Source organism: Morus notabilis, unplaced genomic scaffold, assembly GCF_000414095.1.
Source record: "Morus notabilis unplaced genomic scaffold, ASM41409v2 Scaffold205, whole genome shotgun sequence".
Lineage (NCBI taxonomy): Eukaryota > Viridiplantae > Streptophyta > Magnoliopsida > Rosales > Moraceae > Morus > Morus notabilis.
Window position 1 is genome coordinate 267,415 of NW_010363285.1, and position 23,774 is coordinate 291,188.

The 23,774-nt window shown below is 34.7% G+C and overlaps 4 protein-coding genes across 6 annotated transcripts; 3 read left to right on the forward strand and 1 right to left on the reverse strand.

Moving 5' to 3' along the window:
• The first annotated feature begins 2,925 nt into the window (after positions 1 to 2,925).
• Positions 2,926 to 8,075, forward strand: LOC21407228 (protein PHR1-LIKE 1). Of its 3 annotated transcripts, none has more exons than XM_024169423.1 (8): positions 2,926 to 3,184; positions 4,315 to 4,930; positions 6,054 to 6,213; positions 6,312 to 6,388; positions 6,491 to 6,530; positions 6,773 to 6,833; positions 7,084 to 7,153; positions 7,430 to 8,075. In XM_024169423.1, exons 2-8 carry the CDS (start codon positions 4,361 to 4,363, stop codon positions 7,778 to 7,780), a joined length of 1,329 nt encoding a protein of 442 aa, XP_024025191.1. In that variant the 5' UTR covers positions 2,926 to 3,184; positions 4,315 to 4,360; the 3' UTR covers positions 7,781 to 8,075. The 3 variants fall into 3 exon arrangements, with proteins under 3 accessions (XP_024025191.1, XP_024025192.1, XP_010102208.1); XM_024169424.1 differs by having other exon boundaries at positions 6,057 to 6,213; XM_010103906.2 differs by having other exon boundaries at positions 2,927 to 3,184; positions 6,776 to 6,833.
• Positions 8,076 to 9,555: 1,480 nt separating this feature from the next.
• On the forward strand, positions 9,556 to 12,859 carry LOC21407229 (peroxisome biogenesis protein 12). Its single transcript, XM_024169425.1, has 10 exons — positions 9,556 to 9,738; positions 10,062 to 10,167; positions 10,305 to 10,453; positions 10,558 to 10,807; positions 11,031 to 11,140; positions 11,295 to 11,369; positions 11,612 to 11,698; positions 11,952 to 12,038; positions 12,129 to 12,266; positions 12,439 to 12,859. Exons 1-10 carry the CDS (start codon positions 9,631 to 9,633, stop codon positions 12,508 to 12,510), a joined length of 1,182 nt encoding a protein of 393 aa, XP_024025193.1. The 5' UTR covers positions 9,556 to 9,630; the 3' UTR covers positions 12,511 to 12,859.
• A 796-nt stretch (positions 12,860 to 13,655) lies between these two features.
• Positions 13,656 to 15,281, reverse strand: LOC21407230. The gene is made up of 4 exons (XM_024169412.1): positions 15,210 to 15,281; positions 15,011 to 15,099; positions 13,862 to 14,873; positions 13,656 to 13,772 (listed from the first exon to the last, which is right to left on the reverse strand). Exons 1-4 carry the CDS (start codon positions 15,279 to 15,281, stop codon positions 13,698 to 13,700), a joined length of 1,248 nt encoding a protein of 415 aa, XP_024025180.1. The 3' UTR covers positions 13,656 to 13,697.
• Positions 15,282 to 17,527: 2,246 nt separating this feature from the next.
• On the forward strand, positions 17,528 to 20,767 carry LOC21407231 (pentatricopeptide repeat-containing protein At1g71210, mitochondrial). Its single transcript, XM_010103909.2, has one exon. The coding sequence runs from the start codon at positions 17,876 to 17,878 to the stop codon at positions 20,585 to 20,587; it is 2,712 nt and encodes a 903-aa protein (XP_010102211.2). The 5' UTR covers positions 17,528 to 17,875; the 3' UTR covers positions 20,588 to 20,767.
• Positions 20,768 to 23,774: the final 3,007 nt, after the last annotated feature.

Sequence of the window (23,774 nt, forward strand, 5' to 3'; positions counted from 1 at the left end):
TATATATATATATATATAACCTCAATTCTCTTGTTTTGTACGAGTATAGAATTTTTATCGGATTTCTCGAGGTTTCTACATAGCGCTAATCAACTAAACTATTAAGATCTGGAAATATAAAGAGTGCACTACTTCTTTACACAATATGATTATAAAAGTCTCCGTGTGTATTATAGAAATGTTGCGTTTTCACTCGTGTTTTTAAGAATATTACATCTATTCATTAGTTTTAAAAGCATATTAAAATAGAATTTTTATCGGATTTCTCGAGGTTTCTACATAGCGCTAATCAACTAAACTATTAAGATCTGGAAATATAAAGAGTGCACTACTTCTTTACACAATATGATTATAAAAGTCTCCGTGTGTATTATAGAAATGTTGCGTTTTCACTCGTGTTTTTAAGAATATTACATCTATTCATTAGTTTTAAAAGCATATTAAAAACTATCTCATGAATTTACAAATCGTCATAAAGATCTTCCCTATAGAGGTCAAAAGTCGTATAAAAAACATCCCTTCTAAAGGGGATTTAAATATAATTGTAAAAACGTACACTCTTGAAATCATACGGTAGAATATGTATACCATCTTGATAAAAATACATGTAAGAAGGGTAATGAAACTTTGTCTCCAGATCATCCTTGACCTTTCTTTGTGAAGCCATCACCATTGCTTCCTAATCTTATGTCCCATTTACCATTTCTCCCTATTTTGTTATGCGTACTTCAAAATGAAGTGAGTCTATTCGTGCGATTTAATTTCTATTATTATGTGATATTAAACATAATACTGACAATTTGAATAACGACACGACGACATGATTTAAAATTCGTACGAAATTAACAGATTTGAGTTTATATCATAAATAGGTTTGAGTCAAGTTCGTAAAACACAATTCAATAGCGTATCATTTTCAGCTTGACCTGTCAACCCATAATTGACATGTCGTAACTCGTTTATTAAACGGTTTATATTTGAGTAATATGAATACACAACACAATTACAACATGTTTTATTACCTATGTTTACAAAGTTTTTTTTTTTTTAAGAAATGGGTGATAATATAAACACCACTAATACCTTTAGTGTTACGTAATTTTATTTATTTATTATTTTTTTTTACCAAACCGTTGGACTTTGGAGACATACACGAGGCAATCAATATTAATGGAGGCACGGTCAACGTTAACTTCCATATCTGTTGCAACAGCTATCAGGTTTTGGGAGCATCCACGTCAGACAACGTAACCCTTGTTCCCCTTTTTTTCTCAACCTTCTTTTGCGTCTCCTTAAATAATATTATATTATAATTTTAATATAATTTTTTTAATTGATGTAGCACGATATTTTAATTAATATAGTATTTTAATTATTGTGTTGTGATATTATTTGAGTGATATAAAATGAAATATGAATAAAGAATACACGGTAGAGACTGCAGTCATGGTATGCAAAATGTGGACTTTGTGATTCCTCATATCACAGTAATAGATTGTCACAGAAATGATGCTTTTGCTTTGATAAGTGGTCATTGACCCATTTTTAGTAGTTTCTATGAAGAACCTCACATTTTCTACCAAAAGTTTAATAAGATCAGAGTCACGGATCATAAAATTACAATGTATTTACACAGTGCAAATCCTTGTTTAGTCAAGAGGATGGCACTTTGGTGGAAATTAAACAGCATATTTTATTAAAAGAAAATTAAACAGCCTTAATGACAAAATAAGTTGAATACCATCCTTTCTTGGACACCAAGCAAGAGCCAAGAGTACACAGGAGTGTAAAAGCAAGGAAATTTTCAGAAATTATTGTCGTATAAATGGAAATTTCCCACTTATAAACGAAGTACTAGTAAAAGATGCTGGAATATACACGTAGAATAATCCTCGATGACTACCGTGCGTGAGATTAAGAGCCTGTTTAGTTCATGAATTAAAATCATTTTCGATTTACGTGTGTTTTTTGTGAGAGAAAATACTGTAGCGAATTATGAACCATAATTCGAATCAGAGAACAAATCCTCTAACTAAACGGGCTTTAAAATGAGAGAGATGAGAGAGAGAGAGAAAAAGAGAGAAAGAAGATTGGGTTTCCTTAATAACTATAACTATATAGCTCTTAAAAAAAAAAAAAAAAACTATATAGCTCTTACGTTTCGTTTCAATTTCTGTTGCAATAGGAAAGAAGCAATTGACCAAATCCAAATTAAAACTAATACATGCAAAAATGATAAATTGTTATTTTTTTTGGTAGAATGAGAAATTAGGTTACAATAAAAAATCATCCTCTAACATTTTTGTAAATTTTGTAAGTTATTTATTGAATTATTAATTTTAGCAAATTACTCTCGGCTATATCAAATTGGTGCAAAGTATTAGAATCAATAACCCTGGTTAAGATGTAAATAGAAACGCTTTCATGGAAGTTAAATGAGTGTGTTTAAAGAGTTGATAACGAAGAATCGCGTTAAATATATAATGGTATTTTTATTTAAAGTTTTAACCTCTTTATTCTTAGACTTTAGACGCATCGTGCAATTTTTCTTTAAATTGAGGAAAAATTACGAGGCAACTTATTTATTGACAAATAACAATAAAATTAGACCCTAAAATTGCGAATTACCTTTAATTACCCTCGAGTTCATCTAGGGAAAAAGCAAAAGAAAATAAAATAAAATAAAAAAAGGGTGACCACTTTGGAAAAGGGGCCACCAACCTTGTATGGCCGTCATTCTACAATCAACTAATGGAACAACACCTCCAATATTTTGTATGAAAACCAATTTCGGCAAGTCAACCCAACACCGTTGGTCGGCTCTTCAACTGAATCAAACGGCCAAAAAACATGAGGATTTTGGGAAAAACAGAAGTCATCTTTTTTAGTTCAGCCAGATACAGCCCCCAATTACAGTCATTAAATTTACAATAATAATATTAATTACAGATGCAACAAATTAGGCCATGTATGTTGTCGGACCCTCTTTTTCTCTTATAGCGCACGAGTTTCTGTGATTTCCAAGTCACCAAGACAAATCCCATCAACCAAAAAAAAAAAATCCAATCATATCGTTTTTTCTCCTTCTTTCTTTCCTTTGCTCAAAGTTCCCACCAAAGTCGGGTTCTTTCTCTAATCAAATCGAGCTTCTTTGGTACCAATATCCGGTTTTTCCAACTCCTCGGTGAGATAATCTATACCCAGTTTGAGTTTTTTTTTTATTATTATTTTTTTCTCTCTATGCTGCTCTTTCCAATTTGTTTTGGAATTCAGTTTTGTGTTCTGAATTCGGTTGTTATTGATGAATGGAGTATTTTGGAATTGGGTTTTGTTATTTGGGTGTTTTTAATGGGCTTGATGACCTGTTTTATGAGTTTATTGAGAATTCAATGATTGGTTCCTTTTTGGGGTTGTTGGTAGGGACCATATCTGTTGTACTTTGGTTTGAATTGTCCGAAATGATTGTTATGCTCCTGAAGCTTTAATTCCAGCTGATGCTTTAATTGTTTTTTTTTCCTATAATGTTGTTCAGTTCATAGTTGAGCTCATTATGGTGATGATCATGTAATTGGAAGTTTGGGTCAACTTTGTCTTAAATTTGCAGACTTTGTCTGTGTGTTCCTTCTTTTCTGTGTCTTTTGCCATCAAATTTTGGAACCTTTAATGCTGATTACGCTATTAGATATATTTGTTAATTGTAATTTTGTGTCACTGATGGTAAGGTTTGGGTGAAGGCAGAGAAGATATATTGGCTTGTCGTTGAATTAGTTTATCATGGTATATTATGTGTAGATTTATGTGAAAGTGAAACTTGCGTTTATTCATTTCCAGACTTTCAGATGATTAGTAGCTTTCACCTTGATATACTCAAAAAAAAAAAAAAAAAAAAAAAAAAAAAAAAAGATGGGAGTCTTTATTGACCAACCCAATAAACAGACATGAAACTTAAATATAAGAATAGTATATACTACACAAGAAAATATAGTTCCATGTCCTTTTAAGTTTTTAAACTGTTTGTTTCCTCGTCCTTTGTCACTATTGTTTCATTTTTGGCTATTTTGAGCACGCCAACCTTTTTCTTTAAAACTCAATTTAATCGTGCAGTTTTCCAATATTGTTGGGGTTGCTCTTTGTTATTTTCTTCTCTCGGATCAGAACCTCGTGCTTTTCGAGTGATTCATAAGAACTAGAAATGTGTGTGGGCTCAAGATACACCATTTAATGAATCTAGTGCTTTTGTTATATTGATGAAACCTCGTTGCCACTCTTCATACACCCATGATAGTTAACTTTTTCCCTGCTTCGTTTGTTTAGTGATCAGATGCAGAGCAGGTAAGCAACTTGGGGGCTTTCTCAAGCTATGTCTTTATCCTTTCCGGTTGGCTCCACCTCTCTTGAAGACAAGTACTCAAAGCTGCCAGATACTTTTTCGGTTTCATCACAAAGGAAAATGATGTTTAATCCCTCTACAAGACAGGCTTCTCCATTAGGTTCCAGTGCCGGGTCTTCTGGGCATTTGTTTTCATCACCATCCCCCTTTCCAAATGATGTTCCTATATCTTATGTTCCTCATCATGAGAGGCATCCCCACAATTCTCCGGTTATTCCGGAGTCAAGTGGAGGAAAGTCATTGCCCCCAATCCATTCTTCCCTTTCAGAAGTACAATCTACCGCACTTAATGATCACATTGGAGAGAATAAGGACGTTTCCTGGTGTCCAGACGCATTTCAGGATTTTCTTGATTTCCCCGAAATGGAATCTGTCCAGAATGACCAGGTGGAAAGAAGTACTATTCCCTTAACATCCGAGGACCATGGTGAAAAGACTGATTGGTCAGCTTGGGATCAGTTGATTACCATTGGTGATGATCTGGATCAATATTGGCCTGACCTTCCCGGTAATTGTAACGCAACAGATTCTAAGCAAGAGGTGTGTTTCGAACTCAATTTATTTATGCTAAACTGAAATTCCAGGATTCCTCATGGTTGTTTGATGCCTTTATGTTGCTTGCTGCATTTACAATCCACATCATCTCTGATGAATCCGTAAATGATATCTACTTTATATCCTATAGAGATGAATATATAGGAGTTGTTCTTTTGCAACGAAACGAGTTTGAACTCGAGTTACAACTTTATTCAAGTTCATGTTCTTTCGTAAAATTTGAGTTTGAACTCAAGTTTGAGACTAAACTCGAGCTCAAGTTTCTCCTTCAATTCAAGTTCATAAACTCGAACTCAAGTTAATGAATAATATTTTTTATATTCTTAAAAATGACATAACTTTTTCGTTTTAATTCTGATTAAGATGATTTTTTTTTCTATGCATTCACAACGAAAAGACGAATAAAACCCCACCTATATACCCTATTAAAATTTTTCATCACCATTGAGTTTTTATTAAAATATTATCTACATACAAATTTAAGTTTTAACCCACCCAAACACAAACTCAAAAAGATTCTCAATTCAAATCATAACTCAAATATGCACATCCAAACACAATCTCAAGTTACAATTTCAACTCAAATTATAACTCAAACTCAACTCAAGATCATCACTCAAGTCACCCTAACTCAAAAATGCAAAAAACGTTACAAGTAGTGTTTTGTTAAATACCAAGAGTCCACATGGAATATATATAAGATGATTCATGCGTTCCCTTCCGTTACAAGCCGGTTTTTTTGCAAGAGTAAGTTCTACTTAATGGGTTTGTAACATGTTTTTGGTAAAAAATGTTAAAAAGTAACTGCTCAAAGTCAAATACACTTGCAATTATTTTGAAAATATTTTTTAGCTTTTAAATTATGCTTATGCTTCAACTTTTTATTTAAGTAAAGATAATGCCTTTTAAAACAATCCCAAACTGAGCGGACTTCTGATTCTAGCTAAGCGTTTTTCCTGGATTAAAAATAGAGCAATGCTACGTCTATTTATGTTTGTTATTTTTTTTTCAAGATTTCAACTTATTATAGTTTACTTAGGTATCTTTTCCATGTTTGACATTAGTGTTATGTACCGTGCCTAAACAATCTGTTAATACCTCGGTGCAGCAGTCGCAAAATTATCAGCATCAACCATCACAATCTGGGGAACACTCCACTGTTTCGGATCCATCATCTGCTGCACCCTCAACAAAACCGAGAATGCGTTGGACACAAGAGCTTCATGAGGCCTTTGTGGAAGCTGTCAACAAGCTTGGTGGTAGTGAAAGTGAGTAACATACTTTATCCTTTTATATCTGTATGTTTTATTAGGACTCAGAAAGCAGAAGTTTCATTTCTATATTGACTTACAGTATTAAAATACAGGAGCTACTCCAAAAGGTATCGTAAATCTGATGAAAGTCCCTAGCTTGACAATTTATCACGTGAAAAGCCACTTACAGGTATGTTATATCTTTTCTTTTCTTTTCTATTTTTTCCTTTACCAAGCTTATTAGGTTGGCTTAATTAATTTTCTCCATTTTTGTTTGTTTCTTAATTTTCAGAAATATAGAACAGCCAGATACAAACCAGAGCCAGCAGAAGGTAATGATGATCACCTCTTTTTCTTCTTCTTCTCTAATTTTTACCTGGAGAATGATACTTTTAGCATTTATGCATATGTTTTTTACTTCTGCCATACTGCCAATGACTTTTGTGGTATTTCAAATGATGTTCTTTCTTTTGCTGTAATTTCCTTCTGGAGTTCTCAATGTATCTAGGAAATCGATAACTCGATGTTAAGGTTAAAATTAAGCTGCTTTTTTTTTTTTTTCCCTCTCTCCTAGCAGGAAACTCAGAGAAACAATCAACTTCTTCCGAAGATGTGGAAACTAAAGAAGTTAAAACGTATGTATATTTCTTTTACCCGAATAAGAAAGATGTGTACTAATGTTATTGTTTTCTTTTTTCCCGAGTTTTCATTTATCCGCGGATGATTACAAGACTGTCACGTGTAGGGGAAAAGAAAGAGATGTAGAGTATGAGAATGATTCCTTACAAAATTGTTGGCTTACTGAGTGTTTTCAGTATGCTTGATTAAATGCATACTTTTCTGTTTGCTAAGTTAACTCAAGCCGAAAAGTTTTAAAATGCGCAGAAGTATGGGGATCACAGAGGCGTTGCGGTTGCAGGTGGAACTCCAGAAGCGCCTTCATGAGCAACTTGAGGTATGCAGTTTGGTTTCTCAGCTTTGTTTTTTCTTGTATTGTCAATATAAGCTTATAATAAATAAATGGATTGTGAGAACAAAAGCTAGTGTATACAAAAATTTACTTCTGTAATAAACCAATCTTTTACTTGGTTTCATGGAATCACATAAACAAACTGCATTTTGATGTTGTTCTATTCACCGATCACCAAAATTTTCTTTTGGATCAGTATTTTTTACGTACAAAGACGGTTGGTTTTGCATCGCCATTCAAAATAACACTTTATTTATGCAGAACCAAAGAAAATTGCAGTTGCAAATTGAAGAACAAGGGAAATATCTCCAAAAGATGTTTGAACAACATAAAAAGATGGAAAACAAGCTCAAGGCTTCACCGTCCACTTCCAATGACCCCTGTTCTCCATTGTCAAATATAGTGAATCATTCCGGTGAAAGCAACAAATCAAAAAATTCAGAACAGGATCATCCCAGAACAGGAATCAGCCCAAGTAACAGCGAGCTAGACGGAAGCTCCAATGATGCGAGCAGGAAACGAAAGGCACAAGAAACCGAATTCGACAAGGCGCCTGATTCAAGCAATGTTGAGCCTGATGTCCCTCCTACAAAATATGCAAGGAGTGGATGAAATGGCAAAATCCTTTATTTTATTATTTTTTTTTATTTTTTTTTAACATTGAATACCATGGCAGTTTGCTACTACTTCTGTAGATGACATGCCAAGCCTGGATACAGAGTAGGCAAGTCATGGTGCGCAATAATTCATGCTGACTGAAACCAAGAAACGAGAACAACTTTGGAGTTTTTAAGAATTGTATTTTAAAAATTCCAAGGGAATGGCCCCCGAAAGATGTGTATTTTTCTTACTTTGCCTCGGACTTTTGGTAGTCTAGCTATAACTTTAAGTTTATAATATGTATAGTTTTGACCACATAACTAATAAGTTACATAACCATATCTAACCTCTTATTTTTCTATCGGTTTCTAAGAGAAATTCTAATAAAGGTATATTGCGGGGGACTAATTTCAAATTTAAGGGGTAAGTAAGAGTTTAGTGTTTAGAGATTACTAAAATGACCTAAAATTGAGGGGCACGAATAAAATTAGAAATTTTTTCGGATATGCTTCCTACCGGTAATATCAGTTTCTGACCGTTAAATTTAATTAAAATCACATCAAATTAAAAAAATTATGTAGAACATACAATTTTTAATACAAAAATAGAGAACTACGTATAGTTTTTTTTTTTTTTTTTTAGTGCTACCAGATAAACTCCCTAAAACTAAGCCTTCATAATTATTATGTTTAGTTAGTTATTGCCTTTTGAATTGTAATGAAACTCTTTTTGACAATGTACTTTTATATGATAGTGAAAATGGTAATCAATGTAAATATTTAGAAATACTTGGGAGGATTAATTTAGGGCAAAGTAACTACAACAAAAAAAGGAAATCTTCTACCATTAAATCGTCATGTCGTTTCAAGCTATGAACTCCTAAATTCTGGGACTAAACTGTCTTTCTAATGTCGTTTCCGTATTCAAACAGCAGCAAAGATTTTAAATTCAAACGATATGCCGTTTTCACCTAAACAATGCCAAGTGTTCACAGTGTCTTGTTTTTTATTATTATAAAATTATTTATTACGTTTAGTTTAATGGAATATGGAATGACAATTCCTCAATATCAGTTAATTTCATATTTTAAAAATACTGCAGATCTTTTTTGAAAAGAAGAAATAATAGAGTTTTTAATGTCTGCTATATAAATTAAGGGACTTTATCTTATAGGTGGTAAGTTTTTAACTGTTAAATATGATCAAAATTACATCATATTAAAAAATCATACAGAATAGACAGTTACTAATATAAACGATTTAAAAATAAAGAATTACTGATAACTCATTGTTTTTAGTTTTACTAGAAAAATTCACATAAAATAAAGTCATTCTCAGTTTATCTCCTGAACTTTAAAAACTCTCACTTTACCTCTTGAGCTTTAAATTATTCTCACTTAACCTTTTTTTGTTATAATTTACGATAAAATCAAACAAAAAAAGAGAAAATTATGTGTGATCACGTAATTTTTATTTGTTCTTTATTAATAAAATTTAAATAAAAAAATATGTGACTGCGTTATTTTTTTTTCTATTAGTTTTTAGTAGAATTTTCAACCGAATTAATTAAGTGAAAATAATTTAAAATTTAAAAGGCAAAGTAAGAATTTAAACTGTGAATGTGCGTAAAATTCAGGGTCATAATAATTCAGTTTTCAAACATAAAGAAAAAAAAAAAAAGGACTGTCGTTCAGTAAATAAAACGACATGTAGCCTATATCCACGACATAAAATCTTACAGTAAATAAGGCAGAGCAGTAAAGCACAGAAAATGCAGAGATAGATTATCACATAAACATTCAGACAGGGAAGAGAGAGAGGAGAGAGAGAAAGAGAGAGAGGAGAAAGAGAGAGAGGAGAGATATGTTGTTTCAGGTGGGAGGGCAAGGGACTCGTCCCACCTTCTTCGAGATGGCCGCCGCCCAGCAGCTCCCGGCCAGTCTTCGCGCCGCCCTCACCTATTCCGTTGGCGTAAGCCTCAATTTCTTTTTTTCTTCCTTTTCCCAAACTCTCTTCTATTCTTTTTAGTCAAACTATGATCTCATTGATTCCTCAATTTCACTATTTTCCAGAGTAGCAGTGGGAGTTATATACAGAATTTTCGTTTCTAATTTTGCTGATTTTGAATTGAAGAAAGACTCAGAACTTACATTAAAGTGCATTTCTTGTTTCAATTCCAGTGCTCGCTTTAATTTGTGCGTTTTTGGCTATGAATTGCTTGTTTCAATGACTCGCTCTGTTATCTTTTAAAATCGTGTCTTTCTAGTTTCAGGGGTTTTTATGTTGTTGTACAGGTATTGGCTTTAAGAAGACCATTTCTCCACAAGGTGTTGGACTATGAAGATGAATTCTTTGCTTTGTTGATGCTTGTTCTTGAAACTCATAGCTTACGCACTACAGGTTTTGTTTATTTATTTTTATGGCAAATTTGTTAGTCCGAGGATGTTGTCCAATTTAGTTGGGAAATCAAATTTTTTAGTATCTATTGCATGAAGCTCACCACTTTCCTTTTTTCTTTTTCTTCCTAATATATTCAGATGCTTCTTTTGCTGAATCTTTATATGGCTTGAGAAGGAGAGCTGTGAAGATAAAAGTGAAGAAGGACAATACCCATCTGAACTTAGGTGGTGAGATTAACCATTCTGGGTTGGAGAAGCGCCAGAAAGTTCTTTCTGTTGTCTTTCTGGTACAATTTTCTGTTTTTAGTCATTGTTTTTGCTCTTTTTTTGTTTGATATTTATAATAGATGTATGTAGGTGGGCTAAGTGATTGTGAAATGAATATTTGTAGGTTATACTGCCATATTTCAAGTCAAAATTGCATTCAGTGTACAATAGAGAAAGGGAAGCCAGGCTTCAAGCAAGTTTATGGGGACATGATGATGAAAGATTTGATGATGTTGATATAATTGGTAGAGAGGAGGATTCTCTTATTCCAAGAGGAACCTCTGATGCAGGATTATCAGTTCGGACACGTCTGGCTAAGAAGATTCAGAAAATTATAGGGGCTTGCTACCCCTGGGTATATGCTAGTAGTGAAGGTGTGTGCATTCTTCAGCTTTATGTGTGTGTGCGCGCGGGTTGCTGAGTTTTTCTTTTGGCAGAAAATGTTATGTAAAGTATTAGCTGGGAATTATTTATACTAGTAATATTTGATTGAACCATGTAGGTCTGATATTATTCTTTAGGGATTCATAAGGTACTTCAGATATAATATTCCACTATGGCCTTACCCTTATTTTTTTTTTTTTTTTTTTTTTGCAGGATTATCTTTTGCTTATCAGCTGTTATATTTGTTGGATGCTACTGGATTCTATTCCTTAGAATTACATGCTCTTGGTATTCATGTCTGTCGAGCTACAGGGCAAGAGCTTGTATGTTGTATCAATATTTTCTATTCTTTGTTTTTTTTTTCTTTTTACTAAGTCATGGTACATAAACTCTTTTTTTTTTTAATTATTATTATTTCATTTTTATTCTTCTTGTGATATGAATAGCATCGAAATCAACTTTTTTATGTCAAGGTAGATGGATACCTCATCTAGAATTTCAAAGATCAGAAGCCATGAACGTGAGAGACTTCGTGGTCCTCCCTGGTTGAAGGTATAACTTCATCTAGGCCATTTGGTTGGTTGGTAGTCGGTAGAAAAATACACACATTTGTCTGTCATCAATGTGGATTGCATTGATGTTTTCTTATGGAGAGGAAAGACATTGAGCCATACAATTACCTCATGGTTATATTCTATAATTAGATTGAAGAATATTTCATGATATTGATTCCATAAATATTACATTTCCATTGTTTTTATCTTGATTTCTATCTAAAATATTTCATGATTCAGAAAGTGCAAGGACTACTACTCAGCTGTACGTACACAGTTCTTGATTACGCACAAACTGGGTTAATTGCGGCAGTATTCTTTTTCAAAGTGAGTCTGTAGACTTTAGTAGCTATGCACATTTTTGCACCCTAAATTGACTAATGATATGTGGTCATCATCATTCTTTCTTATTATGTTATGGGGTTAATATCAATGCTCGGTAACTATAAATTAAGAAATATGAGAAAACATTCTGTTCATCATGATTTGTTGAGACTGTTCTCTCTTCAACTTTCTTCGTTTCTTTTTCACAGAATATAGATTGTGTTCTGAACTTCTACTCATTTGAATTAACTTGCAGATGATGGAATGGTGGTACCAATCTGCTGAAGAGAGAATGTCAGCTCCAACTGTATATCCTCCGCCCCCACCTCCCCCTCCCCCTCAGGTGAAGTACTCTGTGTGTTTGTGGCCTTGTGCATGTGTTTATTTTGCATTTCAATGTTAATAGTCAAGTTATGATAATAATATAAAACAGGTAGCAAAAGAGGGTATTCCTCTGCCACCCGACAGAACACTTTGCCCCTTGTGTTCACAGAAGCGGGCAAATCCATCCGTAGTTACAGTTTCGGGGTTTGTCTTCTGCTATGCTTGTGTATTCAAGTATGTCTCTCAGGTGAGGCCTCAAGAAGCCCTTATACCGTTATATATAAAACAGATGGGTGTCTTCTCATAGCATTGAGCTTGCATATTTTGTTGGTCGTGTATTCCCTAGTACTTGTATGTCACTTTAATAAGTGCATCTATCTCATGTAACCTTTTGTTTTAATGAATAATCATTGGCACAGTATAAGCGCTGCCCGGTCACATTACTGCCTGCTAACGTCGACCACATAAGGAGACTCTTTCATGATATGTAGAAAATTCAGTCTGCTGTTGTGAGGAAGAAAATCTAGCCGGCCTGGACCCGGATTTCCTTTGGCACTGCCATCCGTCTTGAGCTTCTGGTATCCTGCAAGAGGGAAATGCCACAACATTAGTCTAGTTTCTTGGATACATACGATGTAGATTTGGTTTAGTTACTTTTCCCTGCCAAAGAAAATAATTCTCCCCCCAAAGAAATAGAGATGTACCAACTGTCACGGGTCAAGAGAATTGGGATATACTAACTATTTGTGAAGTTTTTGCCTAGCAACTTTTTCTTTTCAACTTAAACACCCTTTCTTATGTCATCTACTTAGTATTGCTCTAAACTACAGATTGATTGGAGACGAAAGCTAATGCATTTGAAGTTCCTATGAAATATGTATGTTTTTCAGGCATCGCAGATATGCCATTAAAAATAAAAATGTTCCATTGTCCTAAAAGTTAAAAAGAACTATTCTGAGGCAGAATTTTGAACTTGTGATAGAATTGACCGTCGTGAAAATTGTGCTTTTGGACAACAAAAATTTAAAGCACGATTCAGTGTCGACCATTTTCTCGTGAGAAAAAATTAATAAGGTGTCAAAAAAGGGATGGGGAGTCAACGGGTGTGTTTGGAATTGATATTGATTGTTTTTAAAAATGCTTTTGCATGTTTTTTGATGTACAAAAATAAAAATAATCTGTAAACCGTGTTTGTTTAACAAATGTTTTGAAAACGAAAATAAAAATAAAAAACAATGAGAATAGTTTTTGTGATAGAATTAAAAAACGGTTGAAAGTTATTTTCTCTTTTTTGCTTTCATTTTCTAGTACTTATCAATAATGTTATAATATATTAATTAATAATTATAACCAAACACGATTTTACCTTTTTATTATACTCAAAACATTCTCTTAAAAAATCAACCAAACGCAATTTTAAAATCGGTCTTAAAATAATTCTTAAAATAATCTCATTTTTACTTTTGTACTGAAAATAAAATCATTTTAAAAACGTTACCAAACAGCTCCAATAAGTTTGCCTTTTCTTTAACTATCTCTGATGACAAATCTAAGTTAAAGAATTCATAATTGACGCCAATAACATTAATATGTACAGTACAATTAAACTTGCAAATTTATTGGCAAAAATCTCTGAAATAAAAAAAGTAGAAAAAAAAAAAACGTCAAATGATGAACTTCAGCAAACACCCGTGTCCAAAGCCCTGCCTAATCTGGCATCAAATGGTGTAGAATTGCAACTCCCTGCTTGATCCTGCACAACCCAGAAACCAATTATTTAACAAATAATATCAGAGCATTAAATAGAAACATTCACATTCACTTCATCTACTTGGGTAATACCTTTCTGTTTTCTCTTTCTGGAATTGAAATTCTTTTACCAGAAGAGCTTGAATCTGGATCCATGTTCTGCCGTGTATGAACCCAGTAGCTCCCAACAGTACCGATTTCCGGAGTTGCATCAGGACTGTGGCTTCTTGACCTTGTTGGAGATAACAAAGCAGAAACCTGTTTAAGCTCTCTTTCTTCCTCAGATTCTGACTTCAGCACAGAATGGTTGTCACTAGCTATGGATTTGACTGTCGTTTCAGAACCAACCAACCAGCTAGAGAGGCTGGTGTCCACCCCAATTTCCTGCTCAGTGGCATGCTTCATTTCACTTGAATTCAGTTTCGAACTACGCAAACTAGGCTCCGGACTGATGAATATAGACACATCTTTCTCTAAACTGATATTCTCCTTTTCTTGATGCTTTATAAATGTTGACACTGGCCTTTTCTTGACCTCCTTCCGTTGAGTAAAGTTCTCAATTGGGCTCAACACTGAATCACCAAAGTGACACCTTTTCCCAGCATTTCGGCATGACCCCGTTGTCTTTGTCTTGACTTCCTCCTCGGAGAAACTGCGGATTGGCATTGGACTATTTACCTCCTTTTCGCCTTTCTCGGCATCACACACTCGTTTCCTAGAATCTATTGATAGAGAAAACAGTGATTCAGAAGACTCCTCTTGCACCACTACCTCTTTATCGTCAGCACCATAACTACCATCGTCATCATCTTCTTCCAAATCGATACCTTCTAGTCCTAAATCCTCACTTTCGTCTGTACTTTTTCTGCAATTTTGGTACCTATTGCTAGGGGTAAAGCATGCTACTTTGCTTAATGCAATAGTATCCAAAATGGGTTCAATTTCTTTTGGCGCTTCCTCTTCATTTCCACTCCTTTTCTCTTCTTTACCGTCCACCAAATCACAGGCGACTTCCTTGGCAGATAACTCCTCATAGCTCTTAACGTTCAAATCAAAGGTCACCCTCTTTTTGGCAGCGCAACTTACTTGCTCCTCAACCTCCTCCCTATTATTATATATATAAAAAAAGGTCAATAAAAAGAACTCATCCTTGAATGACTTGCTGATTTCATATGAACAACACAAAACCCAGCAAATCCCATTTAAGAAAGTGGGGAAATTTGTAATAAATTGGTAGCTTACTTTGATTCTCTAATGAGTTTGATAAGCTCACCAACGCTCTCTCTCTTTGCAGGTTCAATTTGTTGAACAGCTTCAGTAGTTTGAAGGCCCTAACACACATAATATTAAAGGTTTAACTAATAAAGAAGCAAGTGAATGGATAACACAAAATGCCTCAATACTTTTTTTCGTGAAAAATCAGATGGGAAAGTGAGCTTACTTGGTCTGAGTTGTGGCGTTTTCGGCGCTTAGAAGTGGAAGAAGAAGTGAAGCAAGCTGGAAAGCACCCCATGATTAGCCGCTATTGAGTTAAATTTGACTTGAATAGTTATAGGAGTGCCTTTTTGTTCTCAAAAAGAGGACTGGTTTTTACAAAGTTCTGATTGGACGGATAATCTGAAAATGTGACCGTTGGAGATTTTTTAGAATTAATTATGTCGGCTTTGTTTTAATTTTTAAGACCGGTGAAATGTTTAAGTTTAGAATTTGAGTTTTGTTATAGTAAAAAAATTCTCACATAAAGTTACATCTCAATTTTTGAATTAAAAACTCGAATTAACGAACTAAACGAGCCCCTAGAGTAACTTGTTCGTTTCGCAGATTTGAATTTTTAATCTAAATTGAGATGTGATATTTTTTTAGAGTTTTTAACTGTAATAGTGAATGTTTTTAACTGTAAAAACCTAAAACTAAAAACTCAATTCGGTAAAATAAACAAAACCTCTAAAATGTGACCGTTGGGAGACAGCCAAAGCTCCATTTATTATCTGCTGGGTACTGACAATGACTTTGAAAACGACCAGATCTCTAAGAAGCGACAGTAAAACATGTCCGATAATCATATAAACTACAATGGTAGCGTATAAACGACCAATAAATTTACGAAAATAAATCACATAAAACAGCAGAATGTACAAAACCGACAACATTTCCGATAACGACACAATGTAGGGAGAAAAAAAAATGTTATAGAAAAAGACTAGCATTAAATTACGACATTAATATACCAATAGGATAGGACGGTAGTGTTGAGAAACGACAATTTATCAAACAAGGAATGAAGGAATATAGAACGACGAGTTTAAACAAAAACCACGAGAATTTTTGAAATACAAACCATACAAAGGCAGTTTCCCAAAAACGATAGTATTCTGTCAGACGACAGCACTCTAAAAACCATGGTAAACTGAAAACAACAAACGACAATAACGTTGTACGACATCATGCTGTCACATAAATCTCAACGACATGGAGTGGGTTCTTGCGCTTCCTTGATCAGTTGATCTCAATGACAACAACATCGAAACCAAAAACGAAATTGTTTTAAAAAAGAAAACTCTGAAAAACAACAATAAATAAAAATTAACGACAACAAAGTTAAAAGGACAATAGATTGGAAGATGCCAGACGGCAAACACCAATCCTTCAAACGACAATATAAACAAAACGGCAGAATATCCTAAAGAATGAAAATAATTAAAAATTAACAGTAATAACATATGTAATCGACCAAAACAAAATGGCTTGCAAAAAATAGTAACTTTTAGGAAAGAAACTTTTATTTTGAAACGGCAAAAAGGTGGGGCAAAAAGATAATAAACGACGGGGTATCATAGAAAGGATAACTTATCATATTAAACGACAACATAGCTTAAAACGACAATAATTAACAAAGGCAATGGGTTCGAGAAACCACAAAAACTGAAATTAGATTCGTCCATAAGTTAAAAAATAAGAATAACTAAGAAATACAGCAGCATGTTAAACCGGCAATATGTCCCCAAGGACAATAAATGGAAACACAACAAACAACAATAATTAAAATATGCAAACGGTAATTGATTTTATGGACGACAATAATTCAGCAAGATGTTGTCAAACCGGCAGTGTCCCCATGAACGACAATAATGGAATTATACAAAAGAACTACAATAATGGAAACTCAACAAACGACAATAATTAAATATGCAAACGATAATAGATTTTATAGACGACAATAATTAAATATGCAAACGATAATAGATTTTATAGACGACAATAATTAAATATGCAAACGGTAATAGATTTTATAGACGACAATAATTAAATATGCAAACGATAATAGATTTTATAGACGACAATAATTAAATATGCAAACGATAATAGATTTTATAGACGACAATAATTCGGAAAGATGTTGTCAAACCGGCAGTGTGTCCACGAACGAACAATAATGGAATTCTGCAAAAGAACGTCAATAATGGAAACACAACAAACCACAAAATTAAATATGCAAACGGTAATAGATTTTATAGACGACAATAATTCAGCAAGATGTTGTCAAACCAGCAGTGTCCACGAACGACAATAATGGGATTCTGCAAAAGCAATAAACGACAATAAATTGAAATATGCAAACGGCAATTGATTTTGAAAGCGACAATTATTCCAAGCAAGGAGGTAGGCAGGAGCCAAGAACCGTTTATCGTATCCTCAGACGACCACAAACAAAAAAAAAGGGCCCTTTTTTGGGTGCAACATCAAAAGGTGGACATTTTCACTTGCCAAGAAAGAATTAGCCCAAAAAAAAAAAAAAGAGTATTAATGGGGTTTAGCAGAGTGTAGTAGTCTCTATGGAACACCACCATAGAGATACAACAATCTCGAATCAAGCTGAAGAAGAACCTCGCCGCCGGTATGTTCCTTAGAACTTCTACTCTTGGACATATCAATTTCGTCCTTGGCATTCTCAATTCCCTTTCTCTCTTTCTCTATCCACACAGACATTTCATCGAACATTTTACCTGCGTTTCTCCTCATCAATGGAAGTCAAGTTTCGATCTTTTGCTTGAATTTGAATCGTTTTCTTCTCTTGAGTAAAGGAGATCTGGAAACCCAATTCGCCTAATGATAATGCAATCGCTCCCAGCGAGGAATTTGTTCAAAATTAGGGCAAATCATCTATCCAAATCCCAGCTCGTTGTAATCCTCAACAACGTAATCGATCCTTATTCTTCTCCTTATGGCGATAGGAATTGTAGCCCTGCAACTTCATGGTTACCTTCAAGAACAGCGACGACCTTTTATGGCGATATGAGAGACTTGAGCCAGTCGTTGAAGGAATCCACGGTTTTGTCCTTCAAGGAATGGTTCAAGAGCCGCAACGACGCCCTTTTCGTTGAGATCTTCAAAATCCTCAGAACCGCCACAAACGACAACAGCGACGACGGCGACGACGTGTCGTCTGGCCGCTCCGCGGATTTGGCCCTCGCCAATCTAGGACTAAAACTCGACGAGCGGTTTGTATTGAATGTTCTTAGCTATGGCCGCACCCGCAAGGACGTTCTCTCGTGCCTCAAGTTCTTCGACTGGGCCGGTCGGCAACCGGGGTTTCACCACACCCACTCCACGTTCCACGCCATTTTCAAGATTCTGTCTAGGGCTAAGCTCATGTCTCTCATGCTTGACTCCCTCGATAGCTACACCAAGCATAGCACCGCTTATAGGGTTCGGTTCCACAGCACTTTGGTGATGGGTTATGCCGTCGCTGGAAAACCGGAGTTTGCTCTTCAACTGTTCAGCACAATGCGGTTTCATGGAATCGACTTGGATAGCTTCGGTTACAACGTGCTTTTGAACGCTTTGGTGGAGAACAGTAATTTTGATGCTGTTAAGGAGATTTTTAAGCAGATTCAGATGAGGGGTTTTGAGAATGAGGCTACATGTTCTGTGATGATGAAGAGTTTCTGTAAGCAGAAGCTTTTTGATGAAGCGGAAGCTCATTTGCGCGAAATGGTTTGCGAGGGACGGGATTTGAATGGTTATGCGTTGCACGCTCTTGTTGGTGGTCTTTGCGCGAATAATGAGTTTGATCACGCCAAGAAGTTGATTGAGGAGTTTCAGGAGTTGGGGACGATTCCCATGATGCAGGCCTATGATGTGTGGGTAAAGGAACTTGTTCATGCTGGTAGATTGGATGCAGCATTGGAGTTCTTGAAGAAACAAAAGTCTATTGGCGGGTACGTTCCCGATATGTTTCGTTATAACATGTTGATATGTAGGCTTTTATGGGAGAACCGGCTTGAGGAGTCATGTGAGTTGTTGATTGAGATGAAGGAGAGCAAGATTTCCCCCGATGATGACACCATGAATGCGGCATTGTGCTTCTTTTGTAAAGCCGGTATGCTAAGCTCTGCCCTCGACTTGTATAATTCGAGGTCCGAGTTTGGTCTCTCCCTCAATAGCATGGCCTACAACTATTTGATCAATACGCTGTGTGGGGATGGGAACATTGATCAAGCGTATAGCATGTTGCAAGACTCAATTGACCAAGGTTATTTTCCAGGTAGAAAAGTGTTTTCTATACTCGCAGATGTTTTGTGCAGGGAGGGGAAACTCGAAAAGATGAAGGAGTTGCTTCTGTTTGCGTTGGACCGAAACATTAAGCCAAGTAGGGCGATTTATGACAAGTTTATATCAGCTTTGTGTAAGGCTAGTAGGCTAGAAGATGGTTATTTGATATATCAAGAAATCAATGAACTGAATGAAGTTGCTGCAAGGAGTACTTACTTTAGCTTAATAGAGAGTTTTAGCCGTTCAAATAGGGGGGATATTGCTGCGAGACTTCTTTTTGAAATGCAAGAAAGGGGTTACAAGCCCCATCGCATTTTGTTCAGCAATGTTATTAGTAGTTTATGCCGGATGGAAAATCCAAAGAAGCTAGTCCTCGAATTGTTGGAGCTACATTTGTCTCGCGTTGAAACCAGTTCTAGAATATACAACCTTTTCATTTATGGTGCCGGCCATGCCAAAATACCTGAGCTGGCTAGAGAAGTATATGAGATGATCCTAAGAAGTGGGAGGGAACCCACTTTGAGCTCTGATATTCTCATGTTACAGAGTTATTTGAAGAGTGATAAAATTTTGGACGCTGTGAATTTCTTTAACAGTTTGCGGGGTAGAAGAAACTTTGGAAGGAAACTATGTAACGCTATGGTTACTGGCCTATGCAGAGCCAACAGGTTGGATATTGCACTTGAGTTCTTCAAGGATGCGAAGAACAATGGAGTCATTCCAAGCATAGAGTGTTACGAGCTTCTTATAAAGTTGCTATGCTCAAAGCGACGATATAGTATGGCGATTACTCTTGTCAATGAATTCGAGAAAACTGGTCGTGTCCTTACACCCTTCATTGGTAACACACTTCTGTGCCATTCTTTGCAAGGTCAAGAGCTCTACGACGTATGGATTCATCGGATGGAGGTTGAAAACGGGAATTATGAAAATCCGATGCTTGGACTGCTAATTGGTGTGTTCTGCAGTCGTGTTAAATTCAGTCAACACATTGACAAGTTGGTAGAAGTAATTGAAAAGTGTTTCCCAGTTGATCTCTTCACTTACAATTTGTTGTTGAGAAAACTAAGCTTGATCAATATCGACCATGCCTGTGAAATGTTCCATAGGATGCGGCGAAGGGGTTACGAGCCTAATCAGTGGACATATGACATTTTGGTTCGTGGATTTTTGAAACATGGGAGGAAAAGAGAGGCTGCCATAGTGTTCGAGGAGATGCTTTGCGGAGGATTTCATCCTTCACAAGCTACCACTATGTCAATTTAGTTGGTGCTCAATGAATGACCAGCCTAGTTTTAGATGGCTACTATGAAGTTCAAAATTTTCCAATATTTACACAAGTTTTAATGGTGAAATATGCCTTCATTCGAGGCATCACATTGTGTATATTTAGAGTCAATTCTTGTATGACTCATTGATTCCTTAATAAAGATAGGATTAATCTCACTGGTGCCTCTGAACTTAAGGGTCATTCTCACTTTGTCTTCTAAACTTTAAAAACTCTCACTATGTCTCATTATTTTTCAATTTGTCCCATTTTATAAGAATTTTTGTTGAAATTAGATGAAAAAAGAGGAGGATTAAGTGTCGTCATATAGTTTTTATCTGTTTGTTTTTAACAGAAATTCAAACAAAAAGACCACATGACTATATTTTTTTTTTTTCTATTTATTTTTAACAAAAATTACAACATAAGGGATTAAGTTAGTATAATTAAAAGTTTAAAAAGTAAACTAAAAATGACATTAAAATTCAAGAGTACCGGTGATAATAATCCTAAACAATATAAATTAATAAAGAGAGTTGTCTTTTTCTCTCTTAACGAATTGGATACGTAGTTTATGCCTTAACTGCAAACTATACTTGAAATGATTAGCAGGAACTTGCATATGGTCCTTTCCATATTTACATCCGTTTTCAATAATTTAGGGTTGGACTCTCTTTGTTAGTTAGTGATGCTATAAGTACATGAAACAGAACAAGTATGTCTGTCATTTTGTTCAAACTCAATTAGATGAACGTCTAATTTGATTGCTGTTTGCAAATAAATGATGAGTCGCCTAAAGAAGAAACTGATAGAATTTCAACTGAAGGTGTAACTGAGATTAGACACAATTAAGTATTAACACAGGCTATGGCTATTTATTGGAACTGGTTTCTGGTGAAGAGTGTCTTGTGCAGCTTGATACTTGCAGCCACAGAACAGCTCTAAAAGCGAAGTTCGAAAACAATCCATAATGACATTGCTTTTCCGGACCAAATGACCTTTTTTACAATAAAGTAAGGAATGGAGTACGCAAACTCTGCACTAAAATCCACACCGCGGAACAGTACAACACTCATTTCCACTTTTGTCACGCAACTTTTTTCCCACTTTGTAGTATTATATTAGATTAGAGTACACTGGGTTGAAAAAGTTTCTCTCACAATAAATGGTCCCATCTAAGTGTGAGAATATGACAACTAACTCTGTCAATGTTCATTTTATCCGTACGAGTTATCAATTTTAAATTTTTATAGTAAAATTTTTTTAAAAAATATCACATTTAATTTTTTTTATTATAATAAAAAAATTTTAAAAAATATCACATTTTAATTTAAATTAAAAATTTAAATTCACGAGAACAAGACTTATATAACATTTTGTATTAGACTGTAATATTATGCAGTAAATGTGACACAAGTTTGCCTTTATTTTATTCTGTGGGGCATAACTTCTTTATTATCTATTTACATTGCTATTTGCCATGGTCCCAACACCTGATCTCAACTTGAGTAATTCAGGAAAAAAAAAAAAAGTGAAGGTGGAGTATATTCAGCATAATTTGCAGGAAGAGCTGTGCATGTGAATGACCAGGAAGCATAGGCTTCCTTTCCACTGCTTCAGAATGCAGCCATCCTTATAGTGGGTCAACATTAGACTGCTAATATAAGATTTAAAAGTGCCCTGTCTCCTTTAGTCCTTATCAAATACGAGTAAAAAATACAAAAGGTTGAAAAGTTACAACACAAAAGGTGGGTTTTTTACTCTCTCTGTGAGATTTTTAGAGGATGTTTGGTAGAGGGATTCGTTTTCTGATTCGAATCATGATTCATGATTTGCTACAGTATTTTCTCTCACAAAAAATACACGTAAATAAAAAATAGTTCGAATCATATGGTTTGAATCCTCCAACCAAACGTCTTCTTAGTTATTTTTCTTTTTTGTAAAAGGATGGTGACTGGTGAGTTATTGCGTATTGAGTTAATTAATTTGGCCCTTGTGAGCTAATAAATTTTGAGGATGGTCCGGCCTTTAGGAGTCAAATGGAGAAGTTTATTACGACCATCAATGTGAGTTGATCGTGATTCAGGAGGTGATGAACAGAAGACTAGAGTCTATATATATTTTACATAAAAGAAAATACTAATGATTTAATACCAACATGGTCGAGTGCCTACGACGGGGTTGAAATCAAACCTCTAATGCACACGTGGGGTCCATCTTTTATGAGAGGCCCGCCTGATACTCAATCCCGTTGGATTGAATCACATTTTTTCTTAATTAAAGCTTAGAACGTAAGGATTTTCAGCCGCATCCGTATGATATGTTTGTTAAAACTGATGTAAGAAGGCCATGATGGATAAGGTATGCACAGGGAGAGGGAGTGTGATGGAAGAGTAAGACCTAAGTTTATTTGGGTAATTAGGGTAATTTTAATTATAATTTTAAAATCCGAACCATGATTTATGATTTTAGGTTCAAATCATGATTCTGAAATCACGATTCAGAATTAGGAGTTTGAATCACCTTGAATCAAGAGGGGGTGGTTTTAGAATCATGATTTGAGCTAGTTTAAAACATCACATCAGATTCTGAATCATAAAAAACAAACACTAATTATGAATTATAATTCAAAATCACTGTAAACAAACACTGATTCTGAATCATTATTTTAGATTCATCTACCAAACGCACCCTAAGTTTTATGACAAGGAAAAAGGATCATGGTTGTCCTTTAGCTTTTTGTTTTTGTTTTTTCTTTTTTTTTAAATATATTAGAAGGAAAAGGAGAGGAAGGATTCATCTTGATTTGTAATTTTGTATGCATAGTGACCTAAATACTTATAAAAATAGTTATATATATTAAATACAAGTTATTTTTATTATGTTCAAAGATTAAAATGACATAATATTCACAATTGAAGGACTATGCTAGTACACTTAAAATCTCGTTAATTTCACCGATTTGAGTTTTCAATTTCAGTTTTGTTATAGTTAAAATTTTTTATAAAAAGTCACATCTAACTTTTTCTGGTTACAGTTAAAAACTCTCACATAAATTCACATATCAACTTGAACTGAAAACTCGAATAAGTAAATTTAACAATTGTTGATTTTCAAAAGTCAACGCAATCCATGTACTCTACTTATCAACGATTGTGATATAAAGTCTTCCATGTACCTGCGTTG